Source organism: Sorex araneus, chromosome 4 (genome assembly GCF_027595985.1).
Source record: "Sorex araneus isolate mSorAra2 chromosome 4, mSorAra2.pri, whole genome shotgun sequence".
NCBI classification, from domain to species: Eukaryota; Metazoa; Chordata; class Mammalia; order Eulipotyphla; family Soricidae; genus Sorex; species Sorex araneus.
The window spans coordinates 115,543,382-115,562,017 of record NC_073305.1 but is presented as its reverse complement, the minus strand read 5'-3'; the positions used below and the strand labels follow the sequence as shown (position 1 = coordinate 115,562,017).

Here is an 18,636-nt window from a genome sequence, read left to right as displayed (position 1 = left end):
GATCAGGGTTGCCCGATCAAGGCTGCCCAGTACAGGTGATACGTGAATTATCTTGAATAAATACAAATTTTGTAGATAAACAGTACATGTAAGTACTATGTATGTACAACCACTCCAACTTTAAGAAGTTTATTCACATATCCACCCTGCCCCCCTCTCGCCCATACATACTCATCAAGGCTGTATGTTAGGATAGGATGTTAGGGAGAGATAAGGCAGAGGTTCTGGACAGAAAAACTGCAGTGGGATGATTGTATCATTAAGGCTTTTAATTTGTTTTTCCACCACATCTGACTGTGTTCAGGGATCTTTCCTGGTGGGGCTTGGAGGATACGATGGGATGCTGGGGATCAATTTTGGTTTTTTGTGCATGGAAGCCGAACATACATAAGAACATACAGTACTTATCTGCTGTACTCTTTCTGGCCTCCCCGTGAGTGCTTCTGTAGAGGAAGCAGGTTGGAAGAGGTAGTTTCAAGATGATGGTTACTCTAGTAGAGATGAGTATACATTCGGATATGTGACTTGAAATGCAAACATGTTTGCGTTGGAGATAAATATTTAAGGGTCACCAGCATAAAAATAATATGACTCTGTCCTCCAACATCTTTTATTTCTTTATTATTATTATTATTATTATTTTGCCAACTTTAGCAGTGCTTAGGGGCTTCTCTCGACTCTGTGCTTGGAGGTTGCTTTTGATTGTGCTTGAGAGTATAGGTAATAGATCTCTCTTTGGGGCTGGGGTGATAGACTGTGGGTAAGGTGCTTGTCACGCATGTGACCAACTGGAATTTGAGCCCTTGCACCCCATATGGTTCCCTTAGCCCCACCAGGAGTCATCCCTGAGCACTGCCAGGTGTGGCACAAAAGAAAAAGGAAAAAGATCTCTCTGAAAGTTGAGTAGAATTGACTGAAAATCCACCTGGACCTGGGCTTTTATTTTTGGGGAGTTTTTTGGTCACTGTTATGTATTCTTTATTAGTGATTGGTCTGTTAGGGTTTTTAATTTCCTCCTGATTCAGCTTTTGGAGGTTGAATGACTTTACCAAGTCTGAAACATCTTCTGGCCGTCAGATAGAGCCCAAGTCAAATTAGGCAGCTTGATACTTGGGCAAGAGAGAGAGTGCAGAGAGAGGTTTGAACCGGACAGACACGTTTATGACTCATCAGCACATCGATGGGTTTTATAGCTGTGCGACTTGATGAGACCATAAACACAGGGGAGTTTAGTCCCATGACAAAGCAGAGGGCTCAGGAAAACCCAGGAGGGACAAAAGAGAGTGAAAGTGAGAAAGAAAGAAAAAGGAAAACCTCTTTATTCTGGAAACCAGTGGGAATTAAATGATCTAAGTGCTCCCTCGTGATTTAAGAAGTGATTACCCAGTTGTTTTCTTATATTTTCGAGAGCTTGAGTTAAGTGAGAACTGAGAAAACTGAGAATTCACCATCAGAATAGCAATAAGGTTACTGATAATCTTATTGGTTATCTTGAATAACTTTACAGAAAATAAAAAAATTTGAAGTGAGTTTTTTATGAAATACAGGTTAATCTTGGACAGATGTTAAGAATTGACTCAAAATATTATAAGTGCTAATGATTATATTGTGACTTAAGTTATATATGAATTAAAATTGGTGATTTATGAATTGATTATTTTTAGGTTATAAAAAAAGGACTAAAAGGGTTCTTATTCATCTTTTAGTCAATAATAGCAGTTTTTAGGGTGATTTTGGTTAGCATACATCTCAATATGATCTTTCTCCTGCATAATAGGATAAGATTCTATCTTGGAGAAATTTCCAATCTCATTTAAAAATAATCTTTATGTTGTTCTGTAGAGTGGTAGGGAGCTGGCATTGTACACAGCTGACCGAGTCCCGTCTCTAGCATCCATTACGATCCCCCTGAGCTCGGCAGGAGTGACCCCTGAGCACAGCTAGAAGTCAGTTCCCGAACACTCCTGGGTTTGGCCTCAAAACTTTACAAAGTCTTTGTGAAGGTTTCATCTACTTGTAACTTTTTGCTGTGTTTTTTGATGGCCAGCTTCTAGAATATATGCTATCCTGTGCCGTACCTTTGAAAAATGTAGCTTAGGGACCAGAGCAATATTATAGTAGCGAGGGTGTCTGGGCCAATCCCTGGCATTTCGTATAGTGCCCTGAGCACCACTAAGGGTAATTCCTGAGTGCGGAACCAGGAGTAACCTCTGAGCATCACTGGGTTTGAAATATTCAAAATGCTTAAGAAAGTGATTTCGGGAATTGTTAATCATAGAGTTTTAACCTGAACAACTTTCTTTAATGAACATTGTTGTCTATCTTAATGTTGTTTAGGAAGATTTTTACCTCTGAAGACAATGTTAGGACCAAGATATGACAGTCAAGTTGCTGAAGAAAATCGCTTCCATCCCAGTATGCTCTCAAATTATCTAAAGAGTCTGAAGGTAAGAGATGCAACAGTTTTGGACACGGATATTATTATTAATAATATTAGTTATTGCAGGGGCTGTTCCAGGCAGTGCTCAGGACTCAGGGCCAGGGCCACAGCAGGCATTGCTTAGGGGCCATCCGAGCTACTTCTGATAGTGTTCATGGGGCCTCTGTGGTAATGAGGGACCAAATCCAGGGCCTTACATATGGGAGGCATGTTCTCTACTTTGAGCCATATCCCTGGCTTCTTGTTGCTCATTCACTGTATCACTGTCATCCCGTTGCTCATCGATTTGCTCAAGTGGGCACCAGTAATGTCTCCATTGTGAGACTTGTTGCTCATTAAAAAAAAAATAAAAAAGGGGGCTGGAGAGATAATACAGTAGGTATGGTGTTTGCCTTGCACACAGCCAACTTGGGTTTATTTCCCTGGCATCCCATATGAGCACCTGAACTCTGAGCACCACCAGGATAGCCCCCGTGCATCACAAGGTGTGGTCCCCAAACAGAAGAATTGAATTTTAGGGACTGGAGCGATAGCATAGCGGGTAGGGCATTTGCCTTGCATGCGGCTGACCCGGGTTTGATTTCCAGTATCCCGTATGGTCCCCTGAGCACTGCCAGGAGTAATTCCTGAGTGCAGAGCCAGGAGTAACTCCTGTGCATTGCCTGGTGTGACCCAAAAGGCAAAACAACAACAATAACAACAACAACCCCCTCCAATTGAATTTTATATTTTGCCTTATATTTAAATTATTACTGTGTTGGTGTGATGGTGGTGGGGCCCTGTGGGGGTCATACACGTGGTTATGCCGTGCTGGGGTTGCACCTGTGCTTGGCTGTTGGAGGCAGTGCAAGGGCTCAAAGGTAAGTGCTCTACTGCTGAGTCATCTTTCTTGACACAGATCTGATATGTATGTTCTAGGGCCAGAGAGTTAATTTCTGAGGGTTGCTTTGCTTGTTTTGATGGACTGAACATCCCCGACACTCCTGCCTCCGTGCCCCAGCACCACCTTCCTGGCCTCCAGCACTGCATATGGTGTCCTGAACACTGCCGGGGATGATCCCTCTTGCTCTACCCTCCTGTTGTCCTCTTAAGAAACATGCCTTGCCTTCCTTAGAACATATATATATATATATGTTTCTTTTTCTCATATTTTTCAGGGGGCTTAATTTTTTATTTTTGAGGGGACACTCCAGGTCATGCTTTAGGGATCAGTGATGCTGGGGATCAAATATGGGGCTCCTAAATGCAGAGTGTGCACTCTGGCCCTTTAAACCATCTTCCCAGCTCCAGTGGTTTATTTATTTATTTTTTGTGTTGGGCCACACACAAAAGTGATCAGGGCTTACTCCTGGCTCTGTGTGCACAGATCACTCCAGTGATGCTTGGGGTACCATATGCAGTGCAGGGATAGAACCAGAATTGGCTGCATGGCCAGGCAAGTGCTTTCATCCCTGTACTCTTTCCAGAGACAATGACTTAAGATTTTTTTTTTTTCTTTTTTGTCATGTCCAGAGTGCTCAGGTCTTTTTTTTTTTGTTTTGTTTTTTTTAGAGTGCTCAGGTCTTAACCCTAGCTCTCTGCTTAGGGATAACTCCAGGTGGTGCTTGGGGGGACTGTACGTGGTGCTGGGGATCCAACCAAGTTGGCCGTGTGCAAGGCAAGCATCCTACCTGCTGTACCATCTCCATCCCTGGCTAAAAAATTTAAATATATTTTGAAATAAGCAGCTCAAAGAGAGTTGCCGAATTGTATGTTGAGTTCTCTGAAACCTTTCCTCAACTATTCTTAGTGGAGGTATCTTATATAATTGTAGTTTAATATTAAAAGCAGTAAGTTGGTAAGCCCAGAGACATTACTGGAGGTTAGGTGCTTGCCTTGCATGTGATCAACCCTTCTTGCATCCTGGTACCAGGTATGATCCCTTGAGCACTATGAACAATTAGTTACTCATGAGCACCGCTGGGTGTGGCTCAGATTTCTCCTCTCCTCACACAAAAACTAGGAAGTTGACATTGGAACATGTTGTTAACTAAATTTAGTTTGGTTTTTAAAAACCAGTTTCTATATGCATTTACATGTTTATAATTTTGTGCAGTTTGATTAAGTGTATACATTTGTGATGTTGATTATAGAGCTCTTCCATTTCTACAAAGCAACTCACTTTGGGAAAGACTGCCTATAATAATGGAATCAGATCATATAAAAACTAGTGTTCTGACAGATTCAGCAGTAGGAAATCAGCAATACAACAAAAGAGAGAAAAATGATTATTTAAAAAAGTACAGTTTTTTTGGGGGACTGGAGAGATAGGGAACATGCAGAGGGTAAGGCACTTGCCTTGTATGCAGCTGACCTGGGTTTGATCATTGGCATCCCTGTGGTCCTCCAAGCACCACCAGGAGTGATTCCTGAGTGCAGAGCCAGGAGTAAACCCTGTGCATCACTGGGTGTGACCCCCCCAAAAAAACCCAAAAAACCCCAAAAACCTGAGCACTGCTGGATATGGCCCCAAAGCAAAACCAAAAAATACAGATTCTCTCTCCCTCCCTCGCAGTCTTTCCTAAGATCATATGATTAAGAATGAGGTGAAAGTTGTGGGAATTAACTGTTATTTTTACTGGGCTCATTGTTGGTGTGCATTTCTGGTCAAGGCTGTCTTGGTAGGCCAAATGTTATCCCAATTATTTTCAAACCTCTTGGCCTCTGAATATAAGCCTATTGTTTGAGTTGGTACTCAGCAGAAGTAATGGATTTTGTTTCAGCACAGGAAGAAAAACTGGTTGAGAGATGGATTTTTTTGTTTTTTTTGCATCACACCTGGCGATGCACAGGGGTTACTTGTGGCCCTGCACTCAGAATTTACTCCTGGCGGTGCTCAGGGATGCTGGGAATCGAACCCAGGTTGGCCATGTACAAGGCAAACTCCCTACCCGCTGTGCTATCACTCCAGCCCTGAGAGATGGAATTAAGTCTCCAACAAGATGCACAATGTGGTCATATGTAATTTTCTTTACCAAAGAATTAGCAAGGGAGTTTGTACTGTCCATACTTTTTGCACTATATGCCTTGACTATATGCTTGATAGCTTCTCTGCCTTTCCGAATGCAGTGATGACTGTGTAGACTGCTGACTTGATGGGGACCTAGAGTTGGGGTTAGGACATATTTTAGATTGATGCTGCCCTATTCTGATCAGTTACTTAACAACTTGAAGGTTGAAAGGCAGATGCAGAAACTATGTCAGCTTTTTTTTTTTTTCTTTTTTTAGGTAGATTTTTGTGATGACTGTTAGCCTACATTCCTGTTTCTTCATTAGTTTGCAGGTTAATTTTTTTTTCTAGTGCCTTTGATTAAGATTTGGGTAAGTGATAATTTCTTTGACAATAGTTAATTGGCAAGAGCGAACATGTAATCTCCTGTAGTGTAGTTGGATGAATTTACCATTTAGTTCACATCTTTTGGGACAAATTCAGTTACTACTTGATCACCCTTTTTTTAAGGTTAAAATGGGCTTGTTGGTGGATCTGACAAATACTTCAAGATTCTATGACAGAAATGACATAGAAAAAGAAGGAATCAAATATATAAAACTTCAGTGTAAAGGGTAAGTTGTATATTTAGACTCTTTAATGTTAAAGTCTTTTGTTGGAATTTTTAATCTCTTTAAAAAAATGTTTCCATATTACTAGACATGGTGAATGCCCTACTATTGAGAATACTGAGACATTCATTCGTCTGTGTGAGCGGTTTAATGAAAGAAACCCACCTGAACTTATAGGTATGTTTGACTTTCCTTATTACTGTCCAGTATTTGATATTGTAATTGGGCTTCCATGATTTCTTTTGCAAGTAGGTTGATGGGTAAGTTTTTTCTTTAATAAAATGAGTGCCAAATATTGTTTACTTAAGAGTGAGCTCACTTTTGTGAACTATAAAATATATAGTTTTTGAAATTTTAAGGGTTTTCAGTGATTTCCCTCTTTAGGTTGTGAAATCACCTTAAGCATTGCATATTTACTGACATGTTTTCTACAGATCTGAATTTTATACTGTAACACTATTTAAAGGACTGTAGTGATAGCACAGCGGATAGGGTGTTTGCCTTGCTGACCTGGGTTCGATTCCTCCGTCTCGGCATGCTACCGAGACTATCCCGCCCGCACTGCGGAGCCTGGCAAGCTATGCCAAAAACAGTAACAAGAAGTCACACAGTGGAGCCATTACTGGCGCCCGCTCGAGCAAATAATTGAACAACAGGAGGATAGTGCTTTCAGTGCTTATAGTGTTAGTGATAATAGTAACATCTTGTATTAATGAATGGTATTTCTGATTAGACATGGGGACTATAAAAGAGGAATAAAGAATGAATGTAATCCCTACAACAACTCTATAGTCTATGTTGGTACCTTCATTTTACAAATTATAAAACGAAGTCACTGAGAGGTTGAGTAGTTTTCCAAATATGGTGAAACTAAGACTTTTTTTGGCCATATCCAGTGGTTCCCAGTGACTACCCCCAGCCCCATGTCCCATGGTGATCAGGTGACCAGATGAAGTGAGAGATGGAACCCAGACTTAACATTACTCCTGACTCTGCTCTCTGGAATTACTCCTGGAAGGCTTGGGGGGGCCATATGGGATGCCATTGAACCCAGACTGGCTGTGTGCAAGACAAGTGCCCTACCTGCTTTGTTACTGCTTCGGTCCAGTTCCTGTCATGTTTTTAATTGAATTTATGATTGCTTAGTCCAAATCCTGGTTAGTTGCTAGACTAGTTTCCAGACTGATCATATAAAAATGAAAAAAACAGTTCGGTTGTAAAAGGTAAGATTAGAGAGATAGTACAGCTGGTAGGGCACTTGCCTTGCATGCGGCTAACCTGGGTTCAGTCCTCGACATCTCATATTGTCCCCTGAGTACTCCTAGGAGTAATTACTCAGTACAGAGCCAGGAGTAACCCCTGAGCATAAAAACAAAACCAAAAACAATGCCCCCTCCAAAAAAAAAAACCCAATGAAACAACAATGAAAGTGGTTAGTTGCTAGCCTGATTTTCAGATTGATTGTATAGAAATGAAAAAAAAGTCTGTTTATAAAAAATAGAGAAATAATGACAAATTGAAGCAAATATTGAAGTACAAAGAAATATTTCTTAAATGAGATCTTAAAATTCAACAGGCATTAGAAGCGTTTCATAATAGAAAAGTAGGGAAAGCAGTGAAAATTAACAAGAGACGAGAATAAACAAATCACTTGGTTAGAAGTAAGTAACTTGGTTTCAGGTAACTAAGAGATATGAAAACCTTATTATTTGTTCCGTCTAGTAGGTGCTGGGGATTAAACCCTGGCCTCTCATTTGCGAAGCATGTACTCCATCTAGCCCACTGAGCTTTTTCACCTCCTCGCGATTCCCTGTTTTTGTTATGTTTTATGTTGCTTCTGCTCATGTCTTTGTTTCCTCCTCCAATTCTGTGTCTTTCCAGTTGCCCTCTGGGCACTTGGCATTTTCTTTCAGAAGTGCATCTGATTTTTACAAAGGTTACCTCATGAATTTTTCTGCTTCCCCATCTGTGCTGCCTTCTTTTGTTTTACTGCAGGTGGTGCTCAGGCTTTGTTTCTGTGATCTTGCTGCCGAGAGGAAGGATGTAGGTTATGAGGAGATGGGAAACTCTGCTTGACTTATAGTATAGCTGCGAAACGGGGTGTATTTGGAGAGGAATAGCCCACAGGGAGAGCTCTGTGCTCCTTGGCTCCGCAGTCACTTCTGACCTTTATTTGTGCCAAGTGTCAAAGTTCTCTGTCCTTGCATTGTGGCCTGTACTCTGAGCTATTCCCTGAAGAGATGGTTGCAGTTAGCTTACAACATCAAGACCCATGGTTGTGCCCCCCCCCCACTACTCCCCCAGATAATTTCTTGCCAGTAGTGCAGTTCTTTCACCCACTTACGGAAGGCCACTGATTTTATAGAAAGTTATTTCTGCAGTGTTAGACCTCTCTTAGCATCAACATTTCCTCTGATAGTAATGGTGCTGGTACATCAAAGCAGATCTCTTCACCAATGGATTCCTTTTCCTCTCTTTCTTTCTTTCTTTCTTTCTTTCTTTCTTTCTTTCTTTCTTTCTTTCTTTCTTTCTTTCTTTCTTTCTTTCTTTCTTTCTTTCTTTCCTCTCTTCCTCCTCCTCTTCTTCCTCCTCCTCCTCCTCTTCCTCTCAGGGATCACTCCTGTTGGGGCTTTGAGGACCATATGGGGTGCTGGGGATTGAACCAGTGTTGGCTGTGTGCAAGGCAGGTTGCTCCTGGCAGTGTTCAGGGGACCATGTCGTCCTGGGGATCACATGGGGTCCTGCATGGAAAGCATGTGCTTCAAGCTGTCAGCTTTAGGTTTTAGACTTCATACTTGGTTCTCTGTGTATCCTTTTACACCTTAATAGGAAGCATATAATGTTTGATTATCTGGGGTTAAGATAAAAGTGAGTTTAGGTAGTCATGGTCTGTTCTGTTATAAAGTTCTTCATCTGTGTTTTATCTAATTATTTTTATTTTATTTTTTTTGGTTTTCGGGCAATACCCAGCAGTGCTCAGAGGGCATTCCTTGCTCTGCACTCAGGAATCACTCCTGGTGGTGCTCAGGAGATTCGCTGGGGCTCAGACCCAGGTTGGCTTCATTAAGGCAAGACCCTTACCCGCTGTACTATATCTCCAGCCCCTACGAATTATTTTAGTATCTGTTAATGATAGTTGTCATGATTTAGTATTTCACTAGGGGGAGGTGCAAAATGATGATTTTTCTGATTAATTTATTCAATTATTAGCTGGAATTCTTTAATTAGTAAAGAAGTAATTTAGCTCAACAATTTAGTTATTAAATGGAGTTTGTAATGGAAAGGCAAGTAAAATGTTAGAATCTTTCATTTATCAATTTTCAGAATAATGAGTTGGTTTCTCAGAAGTCTCCAGTGGAGACTGATTAATTTTATTCTTTTGGAGTATGAACCATAACTTTTTATATAATTGATGTATTGAAATCAATTAATTCTTAGGGCCAAATTGCTCCATACTAGGTTAATGGGAGCTCCTTCATGTTGGTTTCTCTGTTTTTCATATTACTCCATTAGTCTTTGATGATTTGCTTGTTTTTTGGCTTCATGTTTCTTTTAGACCAGGAGTCAGTTATTTCTCTTAAGGAGTCCTTTAATGGAATGTATTATTGGGAGATAATGTGAACATTAGAGGGCAGTCAACAATTGAATGCATTAATATTTTCAATATTTAAATACATTAATATTTTCACAGATAAGCTTATGAATATTCATTAACACCAAGTTGGAAAAGTAGATTATAACTTTGTATCATTCCAAGTCAGGTTTTGTTGCCAAATGATACATTAGACACCTTAATTATTTTTAGTTTAACAAATTATAAGCTCACAAATAGGGAGCAGTAGTGCACATATTATATAGAAATATTTTGGGAGTGAATATTTGTAATTGGAGAGATTGAAAATGTTTTGTGATTAAAAAAAGAAATAACTTCTAGTAGCTTGGCAGTCACACCCACAGACTGCCCCTGGGTGCCATGTAATCTCATTAAGGGCCAAGATCCAGAGACTATAAAATAAAGTTCACGGAAGAGAGCAGTGCAGTATTTCCTGGAGCACGTGGCCACATTTGTGGCCCTGCATCCTCTTATGCTCTAGCCCACTGAAGTACCTGAAGTTTTGTTTTGACATATTGCTTGTGTTCTTGTATATACGGGCTTAAATGGCCCCAGAATGAAATACAACAACCTTCACACATTTCCCTCATATTGTGGTGGGAAGATGCTTGCTGGTTGGGTGGGTGTTTGAATATTATCTGTAACGAACTATTGTGAACTACCTTGTGAAAATAAAATGTATAAAAATCGTAAAAAAAAAGAAATAATTTTTGTTTGGGGGCTGCCCTTGGCAGTGCTAGGTCTTATGCCTGGGTCTCTGCTCAGGGATCACTTGCTCAGTGGTACTAGGAATTGAACCTATTCAGCTGCATGAAAGGCAAGGCCTTACCCTCCCCACCCCCACCTCCACACCCTGTACTACCTCCCTGACCCCAAAGAACTGGTTTAAAAAGATTTGGTAAATGTTGGAATGTAAGTGTGTGGTTCCCAAACTTTTAAAAGGAAAAACAAAACATGACAGCACCCTCTCCTCTTTCTGCTGTGCTTTGGGGTTACTTCTGTCTTGATCCTTGGGGGTCACTGCTGGCATTGCTCAGGGGACCATGCAGTCTTGGAAATTGAACCCAGGGCCTCATACATGCAGGTCAAGCGAACCCAGTCACATCCATGGTCTTTAAGTCTATTTTCTTTAAGCAGACCACTGGAACATAAAGCATCCTCAGGTGTACCCCTGAATTGTTGCAGTGCCAGATTGGGGTAGGAGGTGTGTGCTATTGCCCATGTTGGAGAAAACTGAGTGGAAGTCACACATACTTGGCATTGCTCATACACTTGGGTGTGGTGCTCATGGTTTTTGTTTTTGTTTTTTTTCCTTTTTTTGTTTTGTCTTGGCCACACCTGGCTATGCTCAGGGCTTAATCCTGATTCTGCACTCAGGATCACTCCTGTTGGGGCTCAGGGGACCATATGGAATGCCGGGGTTGGAACCGGGGTTGGCTGTATGTAAGGCAAGCACTTTACCCACTGTACTATTTCTCTGGCTCTGTTTTTTTTTTTTTTTTTCTACGTGTGTACCTACTCTTGTACACTCTTGGCACTGGGCATTCCTAACAGCATACCTGGCGCCTCACTCAGGCAATGTGTGGTTGTTCCTGATTAAATTCTTGGTCTCACCTGCGTCAGGCTTGCAAGGCAGGCTTTTTTTTTTTTTTTTTTTTTTTTAAGGGGGGGACCATTCCCAGCTGTGCTCAGGGATCACTCCTGGAGGACTTGGGGGACCATATTGGGTTCTGGGGATTGAACCAGGATCAGCGGCATGCAAGGCAAGTGCCGTAACCGTTGTACTATCTCCCAGACCACAAGGCACGTACTTTTGCTGCTGAACGAACGTTCCCTAACTCCTCTGATGTGATGCATTCATGTTTGTTTCGTTTTTTTAAAAAAATTTCTTATTGAGTACCATGAGTTACCAAGTTACTTATGATTGTGTTTTAGGCATACGATATTCCAATCCCAATCCCATCACCAGTGTCCACTTCCCTCCACCAATGTTCCCAGTTCCCCAGTTACCGTCCCACCTCCCTTCCTACTTCTGTGGCAGGTCTCCCCCCTAGCCCCCCTTTTTCCCCTTCTAGGCCCTATGATTTATAGTACTGTTCAGGTCGGGTATCATGCATATATTTCAGCATCCCTTCTCCAGAGTGACCACTTCCCTCCATCACTAATTGGATATTCCCTCTCTTGTTGTATCCCTCACCACCAACCTCTTCCCCACCCTGTGGCAAGCTTCCTACTGAAGACCAGATCTCTTGTTCTTTGTTTCTGTTGCTTTTGGGCATTTCTTATTCCCCTACTATGTTTCTTTTTCTAGTCCACATGTGAGAGAGATCATTCTGTATCTGTCTCTCTCCTTCCAGCTTCACTCAGCATGGTACTCTCCAGATCCATTCATGTATAAGCAAATTGTATAACTTCATCTTTTATTTATTTATGTATTTTTTTTTTTTGCTTTTTGGGTCACACCCGGCAATGCACAGGGGTCATTCCTGGCTCATGCACTCAGGAATTACCCATGGCAGTGCTCAGGGGACCATATGGGATGCTGGGATTCGAACCCGGGTCGGCCGCGTGCAAGGCAAACGCCCTACCCGCTGTGCTATCACTCCAGCCCCGACTTCATCTTTTATTATACTGACTACTATTCCATTGTGTGTATGTACATAGTTTAACATAATGCATTCTCTTTTGGGGGCTGGAGCAATAGCACAGCAGGTAAGGCGTTTGCCTTGCACGTGGCCGATCCGAGTTCGAATCCCAGCATCCCATATGGTCCCCTGAGCACCGCCAGGGGTAATTCCTGAGTGCAGAGCCAGGAGTAACTCCTGTGCATCGCCAGGTGTGACCCAAAAAGCAAAAAAAATGCATTCTCTTTTTTTTTTTTTTTTGCTTTTTGGGTCACACCTAGTGATGCACAGGGGTCACTCCTGGCTCTGCACTCAGGAACTACCCCTGGCGGTGCTCAGGGGACCATATGGGATGCTGGGAATCGAACCCGGGTCGGCCGCGTGCAAGGCAAACGCCTTACCTGCTGTGCTATCGCTCCAACCCCACATAATGCATTCTTAATAATTGTCTCCTTTTCTTTTTTCTTTCTTGCTTTTTTTCTTTCTTCTTTTTTTTCCTTTCTTTTTTTTAACATTTCTCTCTTTGCTCATTTTGTCCAGGGTATTATCCTTAGTACCATTGACTTACTGGTCTGGATAGGCACTTATTTATTTATTTATTTATTTATTTATGATTCTCAGGCCACATTCAACAGTGTGTTTAGTGCTTGGGGGGTCACTCCTGGCAATGCTTTGGAAACCAAGAGGTGCCAAGGGATTTGAGCCCAGGCCTCTTGTATGCAATGCATGTGTTAGCCCTTTAGCTATCTCTCCAGCTCTTAGGCTGGATAATTTTTGTTTCTTTGTTTCTTTTTTGTTGTTGTTCTGTAAAAAACTAAGGCACGTCGAGGGCGTGCTCTCCGCGGCTGTCTCACTGCCTGCGTTTGGTGCTCTGGAACCACTGTGTATGGGCTTGATCGGGACGGCCGTTGGTCAAGGACAGGCGAAGAGGACCAAGCTGGTTGCTGATTAGTTACCGTTTATTCAATCTTCCACCTTTCTCATCTCCCGCACTCCCAGCTATGTCCTCTCTCCGCATCTACTGCCACCAGGATTCTCATCTCTCTCCTCCCTTTTTCCTCTCTCACCCTTGCCCCCAGGTTACACACTGCCAAGTAGCAAAATCAACATAAGAAAGCCCTTCCTGAGGGCGGCCAGGTTCAAAGGGAACACTACCTAACACTACCAAAGCCCTTCCTGACTCTTAAGGTGTTTTTCTCCTTTCCTTAGTCCAAACATCTTAATACTAGTTATTTTTTGTATGGGCATAGCAAAAGATACATTGAGGCTTGCAAGGCAGCTCTCCTGGCAACATCTTGCCACAGACTCAGACTACAGCACTCAGGCCAGATTAATCATTCCTCACTCTAGCAGGGTCCAAATCTAATTATCACTGTTTGGATCATGACAGCATTTGTCCATGACCAAACTCTTAACTTATAGTTAAGCATTAGGCACTTTGGCCAGGCCCATCTCGACGCCAGGGTAGCACACAACTCACCGCTTGCCCTGGGTCCATCTCGTTCCTCGGCAGGACCCTGCTTTTGGGGGTGCTAGGAAGTAAAGGCAGCTGAGGCTTAGGTCTAGAGAACAGATGCCCAGGAGGAAAATATCCTGTAGAGTCAAATGACTCCCAGGTTACAAAAGCATTGCATTTGCTAAGTCTTCCTGTGTCCATACAAAAAGGACTTACTCTGAATAAACTATGCAAAGGACTCAAGGAGAAGAGAAAAACAGTATTTGCAAGTCAACAGAACACTAAGAAAGAAGCTACAAATAAACAAAGAGGAATGGGAGCACTGTAACGGGAGTAACCCAATAAACCTAAACTACCTGAGGCTATGTAATCCTACATTGTTCTTTTTTTTTTTTTTTAAATTTTTTATCTCTAGAACCCACCTGCATGGCAGAGCCTGACAAGCTACCCATGGCTTATTGGATATGCCAAAAACAGTAACAAGTCTCACAATGGAGATGTTACTGGTGCTTGCTTGAGTAAATAGATGAGCAACAGAATGACAGTGATACAGTGATACAGAGTTATAACTCTTCTCTTGTAGGTAGATTGTTTCTTCTTGATTTATTTTAAAGGAATCTTTTCAAATACATAGATGAGTTTTTTTTTAACCTTTTTTTTTTTTTTTTTAAACTTTTTGGGTCATACCTGGTGATGCGCAGGGCTTACTCCTGGCTCTGCACTCAGGAATTATTCCTGGTGGTGATCAGGGGACCATATGGGATGCTGGGGATTGAACCCAGGTCTGCAGTGTGCAAGGCAAATAAATGCCCTACCCGCTGTGCTATTGCTCCAGGTGCCTAAATGCATCTTTTTTTTTTTTCCTTTTTGGGTCACACTCAGCAATGCTCAGGGGTTACTCCTGGCTCTGTACTCAGGAATTATTCCTGATGGTGTTCAGGGGACCATATGGGATGCTGGGGATTGAACATGGGCTGGCCTCATGCTAGGCAAAGGCCCTACCCGCTGTACTATTGCTCTAGCCCCAAGTCAACATTTTTTAAGTGCTGTTATAAATTTCATTATGTCTTTCCTAGAAAATGATAAATTTAAGGCTTGCTCTTCAAGCCTGTGTTCTCCCTTGAACACATATCTCGCTTGCTTGTCCGTTTCTTTATTTGCTTTCTCCAGTCTGGAGAAACCCGTCTTCTCTCCTGAACACCTACTTCTTTTCTCTTTCCCTCCCCTTACATCCAAGTAAGTTCCATTCAATAAAAACGATCTCGCTTCACTAGTTCGCCTCTTCCAGAAATTCTTTTCTGTGAGGGAAAAAGGCAGTGGGCCCACAACACATGTGCTGAGGTTAGGACTGACCTGATCTGCATTAGGCATTTTCCTTTAAGCTGGGGGCTCTGGTGGGTGGAGCAGAGAGATGAAAACACTCTTTTCTAGAGTCTGCCTGCATAGCTCCCCAACTTACTGAGCTACATGCATTGAATCCATGCATTGAATCTATTGGATCGAATTGAACTGAATCGAATTGAACTGAAGTTCGAGTTCTAGTGTTCATGGCATGTGGTTAGAATTTTGGACCATCTTCTGGTACAAATTGTAGATTTGAATGCCAGCTCTGAAGTGTCATAATTGTGATCTGGGACAAGTTTCTCTCTCTTTTTTATTTATTAAAGGAAAATTAAAAAAATGTCAAATTTGAATAAGTAGTTGACTTGAAATAATTGTGCTTATCTTTTTTTTTTTAATCTTTGTTTTCTTTTTGGGTCACACCAGGCATTGCACAGGGGTTACTCCTGGCTCTGCACTCAGGAATTATTCCTGGCGGTGCTGGGAGACCATATGGGATGCTGGGAATCGAACCTGGGTTGACCACGTGCAAGGCATATGCCCTACCTGCTATGCTATCACTCCAGTCCCGATTGTGCTTATCTTTAGTTAAAATTTTCTTTACTTGCCACTGGTTGTACCCACTGAAGAAAGTGAAAAAATGCTTGGGGGAGTTTGGGATTATGTGTGTTTGGGGTTTTGGGCCACACCAGGCAGTGCTCAGGGCTTATTCCTGGCCCTATATTCAGTGATCACTACTGGCAGGGCTGAGGGAAACATATTCCATGCCGGAGATTGACCCCAGATCAGCTGTGTGCAAGGCAGGTGCCTTAACTGTGTTGTCTCTCTGACCCTTCTTAAAGAACTTTAAAGTCAGCATGTCCAAACCTGACTTTCTTGTTCTGCCATTAAGACCTATGTAAGCGCTTCTCTAACTTGGTAAATGGCTCTCTGGCCCCATGAGTTACCAAGTTAGAAAACAGTGACTTCTTTTTTAGCTGTGACTCACTGTTGACTGTCATTCACGTCTCAGATTGTAGATTCTACCATCAAAATGTCTCTTCAAGTTACCTTTCTTTATCCCTATTACTATGAGAGGACCACACGAATCTTGAATGTATCCTAAAAATATTGAAGAAAATTTATTTTGAAATATTAAAAGCTAAAATAAAGATTTATTCAGTTGATTTCTAAAACTTTCTGAGTTTTTTTTATTTTTAGCATACTGTGTACACACACATACACACATACACATTTTTAAGGTATTTAAGGTTTTTTGGTTGCCGATTTCCCCAACCCCACCCCTTTAGGTCTTTGGTCACACCTGGCATTACTCAGGGCTTTCTTCTGGCTCTGTGCTCAGGGATCACTCCTGGTAGGCTTAGGGGACCTTGTGGGGTGCTGGGATTCAGCCTGGCAAATGGCCCCACCGACTGTACTACTCTGGCCACTTTGTCAGTTACATTAAACTAGTGTCAATCCTCCAGATTTGTTTATATTTTCATTTATTTCTTTGTTCTGTTCTAGTTTTTTTTTTTTTTTTTTTGCTTTTTGGGTCACACCCGACGATGCACAGGAGTTACTCCTGGCTTTGCACTCAGGAATTACTCCTGGCGGTGTTCAGGGGACCATATGGGATGCTGGGAATCGAACCCGGGTCGGCCACGTGCAAGGCAAACGCCCTACCCGCTGTGCTATTGCTCCAGCCTCCTGTTCTGTTTTTTTTTTTGTTGTTGTTGTTGTTAAATGTGACTTGACCGTTCAGCTTGCAGAAGTATGTCATTGGTCACCAGGAGGGCTGTTCCTGTGTATGTGTCATTTAAATGTTGTATGTTTGATGAAAATATCTTCTTCATTTAAAGTGTTTGCAGTCTTTTAGTTTTAAAAGAGAGCTTTGGATACTCAGCACAGTTTCTGGCCAATAAATTAGTATATTACATTTAAACTTCTAGCTAGAGTTATAAATTACATTATAAATTACAGAATCAAATTATTCAGTTATGAGAGGGTTAAACTTTTTAAAATGTTATTTTATATAATGATGCAAAGTTCTTATTGCAAGTTTGTTTAAAATAAAATGAATTGCTGAAGTGATTTATTAATTTTAAATAAAAACTGCTCTATTTTTTAGGTGTTCATTGTACTCATGGTTTCAATCGCACTGGTTTCCTCATATGTGCCTTTTTGGTGGAGAAGATGGACTGGAGGTATTTGTTTTGTTATAATGGAAGGAGACATAGAAACGTCTGTATTTTTTTGTTGACCTTTCCTAGTTTTAGCATTTTATTCTGAAACATTTTGATGAATCGGACTTTCATTTCCGATTTGGTCGATTTTTAGAATACCATTTGTTACCTAATATTTTGTGCTAGTTCAACTTGAGTTGAGTTCCTTTGGGTCTCACATATGTGTATAACTTTCCCAGATTTCTTTTTTCCCCCCATGCCTTAAAGAATTATCAAAGTATTTTACATGTGTTTACATTTTTCTTTGGAAAGTTACTATTTTTGTTGCTCTTCTTTTCTTCTTTCCCCCCGTGGGGGAACCTTTTAAGCAGTGCTCAGGGGTCCCAGTGTTCCCTTCTGGAGATATCCAGCCCCTCAGGTTAGATGGATGAGCCCTAAGGCCCTGGGGCTGTGAGGTTTCTCAGGCCCCTCAGTGGTGTATTTCCAGGCCATCCCAGCCCGCTTGGTGTTCTCTAGGATGCTGCCCAGCAGAACTCAGTGTTCATGAGTGTTGGGGGACTGCACTTGGGCCCAATCTTTGGATTACCTAGCTCCCTGTGCCCTTGTCCTTCCTTTTTTAATAGTACTTAAAAAAAAAAAAAGAAACAGTTACTGGATACTCTTAGAATACCTAAGAATGCTCTGAGAAGATAACTAGTATACTAGTTATCTAGAATTCCCGAGAGAATGGGATATTATTGAACCTCTCTTCCCCTTTCATTTCTTTTTTGTTTTTGTTTTATATCCTGCAGTGCTCAGGGTTACTCCTGGCTCTGTGCTCAGAGATCACTCCTGGTGGTGCTCAGGGGACCATATGGCGTGCTGGGTATTGAACCTGGGTTTATTGTTTGCAAGGCAGCACCCTGCCTGCTGTACTGTTGCTCTGGCCCCAAGATACTGCTGAATTTCTTTAGTGACCGATTGAAGTTAATATTTGCTTACAAAGTCAGTTATGCAGTAGGCCCTACCCTGATTATAATCAACTGGACTACAAATCTAATTGAACATTTATCTGTTGAAAAATCCTCAATGATTTTCTACTCATTAAGATTTCAGATCTCCCTTTCCTGGCCTTTTGTAATCTTTGTACAAGAATCTTGGGCCCCATCGTCAGACTCAATGTATGTCTTTAACTTCCCATGGCATTTGCTCTTATTGCCTGGATCTGCTGAAAAAGATCAGCATTTAAAAATTTTTATTAATATTGTTGCTCATGTTTCTTTGATTTTTTTTTTTTTAATTTATGTTTTGTGACCACACTGGTCTGTGCTCAGGGCTTACTTTTGGCTCTGAGCTCAGAGATCACTTCTGAAGGCCTCAGGGGACCGTACGGGGTGTCAGGGATCGAACCTGGGTTG

General features: G+C 41.6%; 1 protein-coding gene across 2 annotated transcripts in view; it reads left to right on the top strand.

Annotated features, from left to right (window-relative positions):
* RNGTT (RNA guanylyltransferase and 5'-phosphatase) overlaps nt 1-18,636 on the top strand; it is a 244,803-nt gene that overhangs the window by 12,646 nt on the left and 213,521 nt on the right. For both annotated transcript variants that reach the window (XM_004605660.2, XM_004605659.3), the window contains exons 2-5: nt 2,338-2,447; nt 5,940-6,043; nt 6,129-6,217; nt 17,185-17,260. In XM_004605660.2, the coding sequence (XP_004605717.1) occupies nt 2,338-2,447; nt 5,940-6,043; nt 6,129-6,217; nt 17,185-17,260 (379 nt within the window). The remainder of the gene's footprint in view (nt 1-2,337; nt 2,448-5,939; nt 6,044-6,128; nt 6,218-17,184; nt 17,261-18,636) is intronic.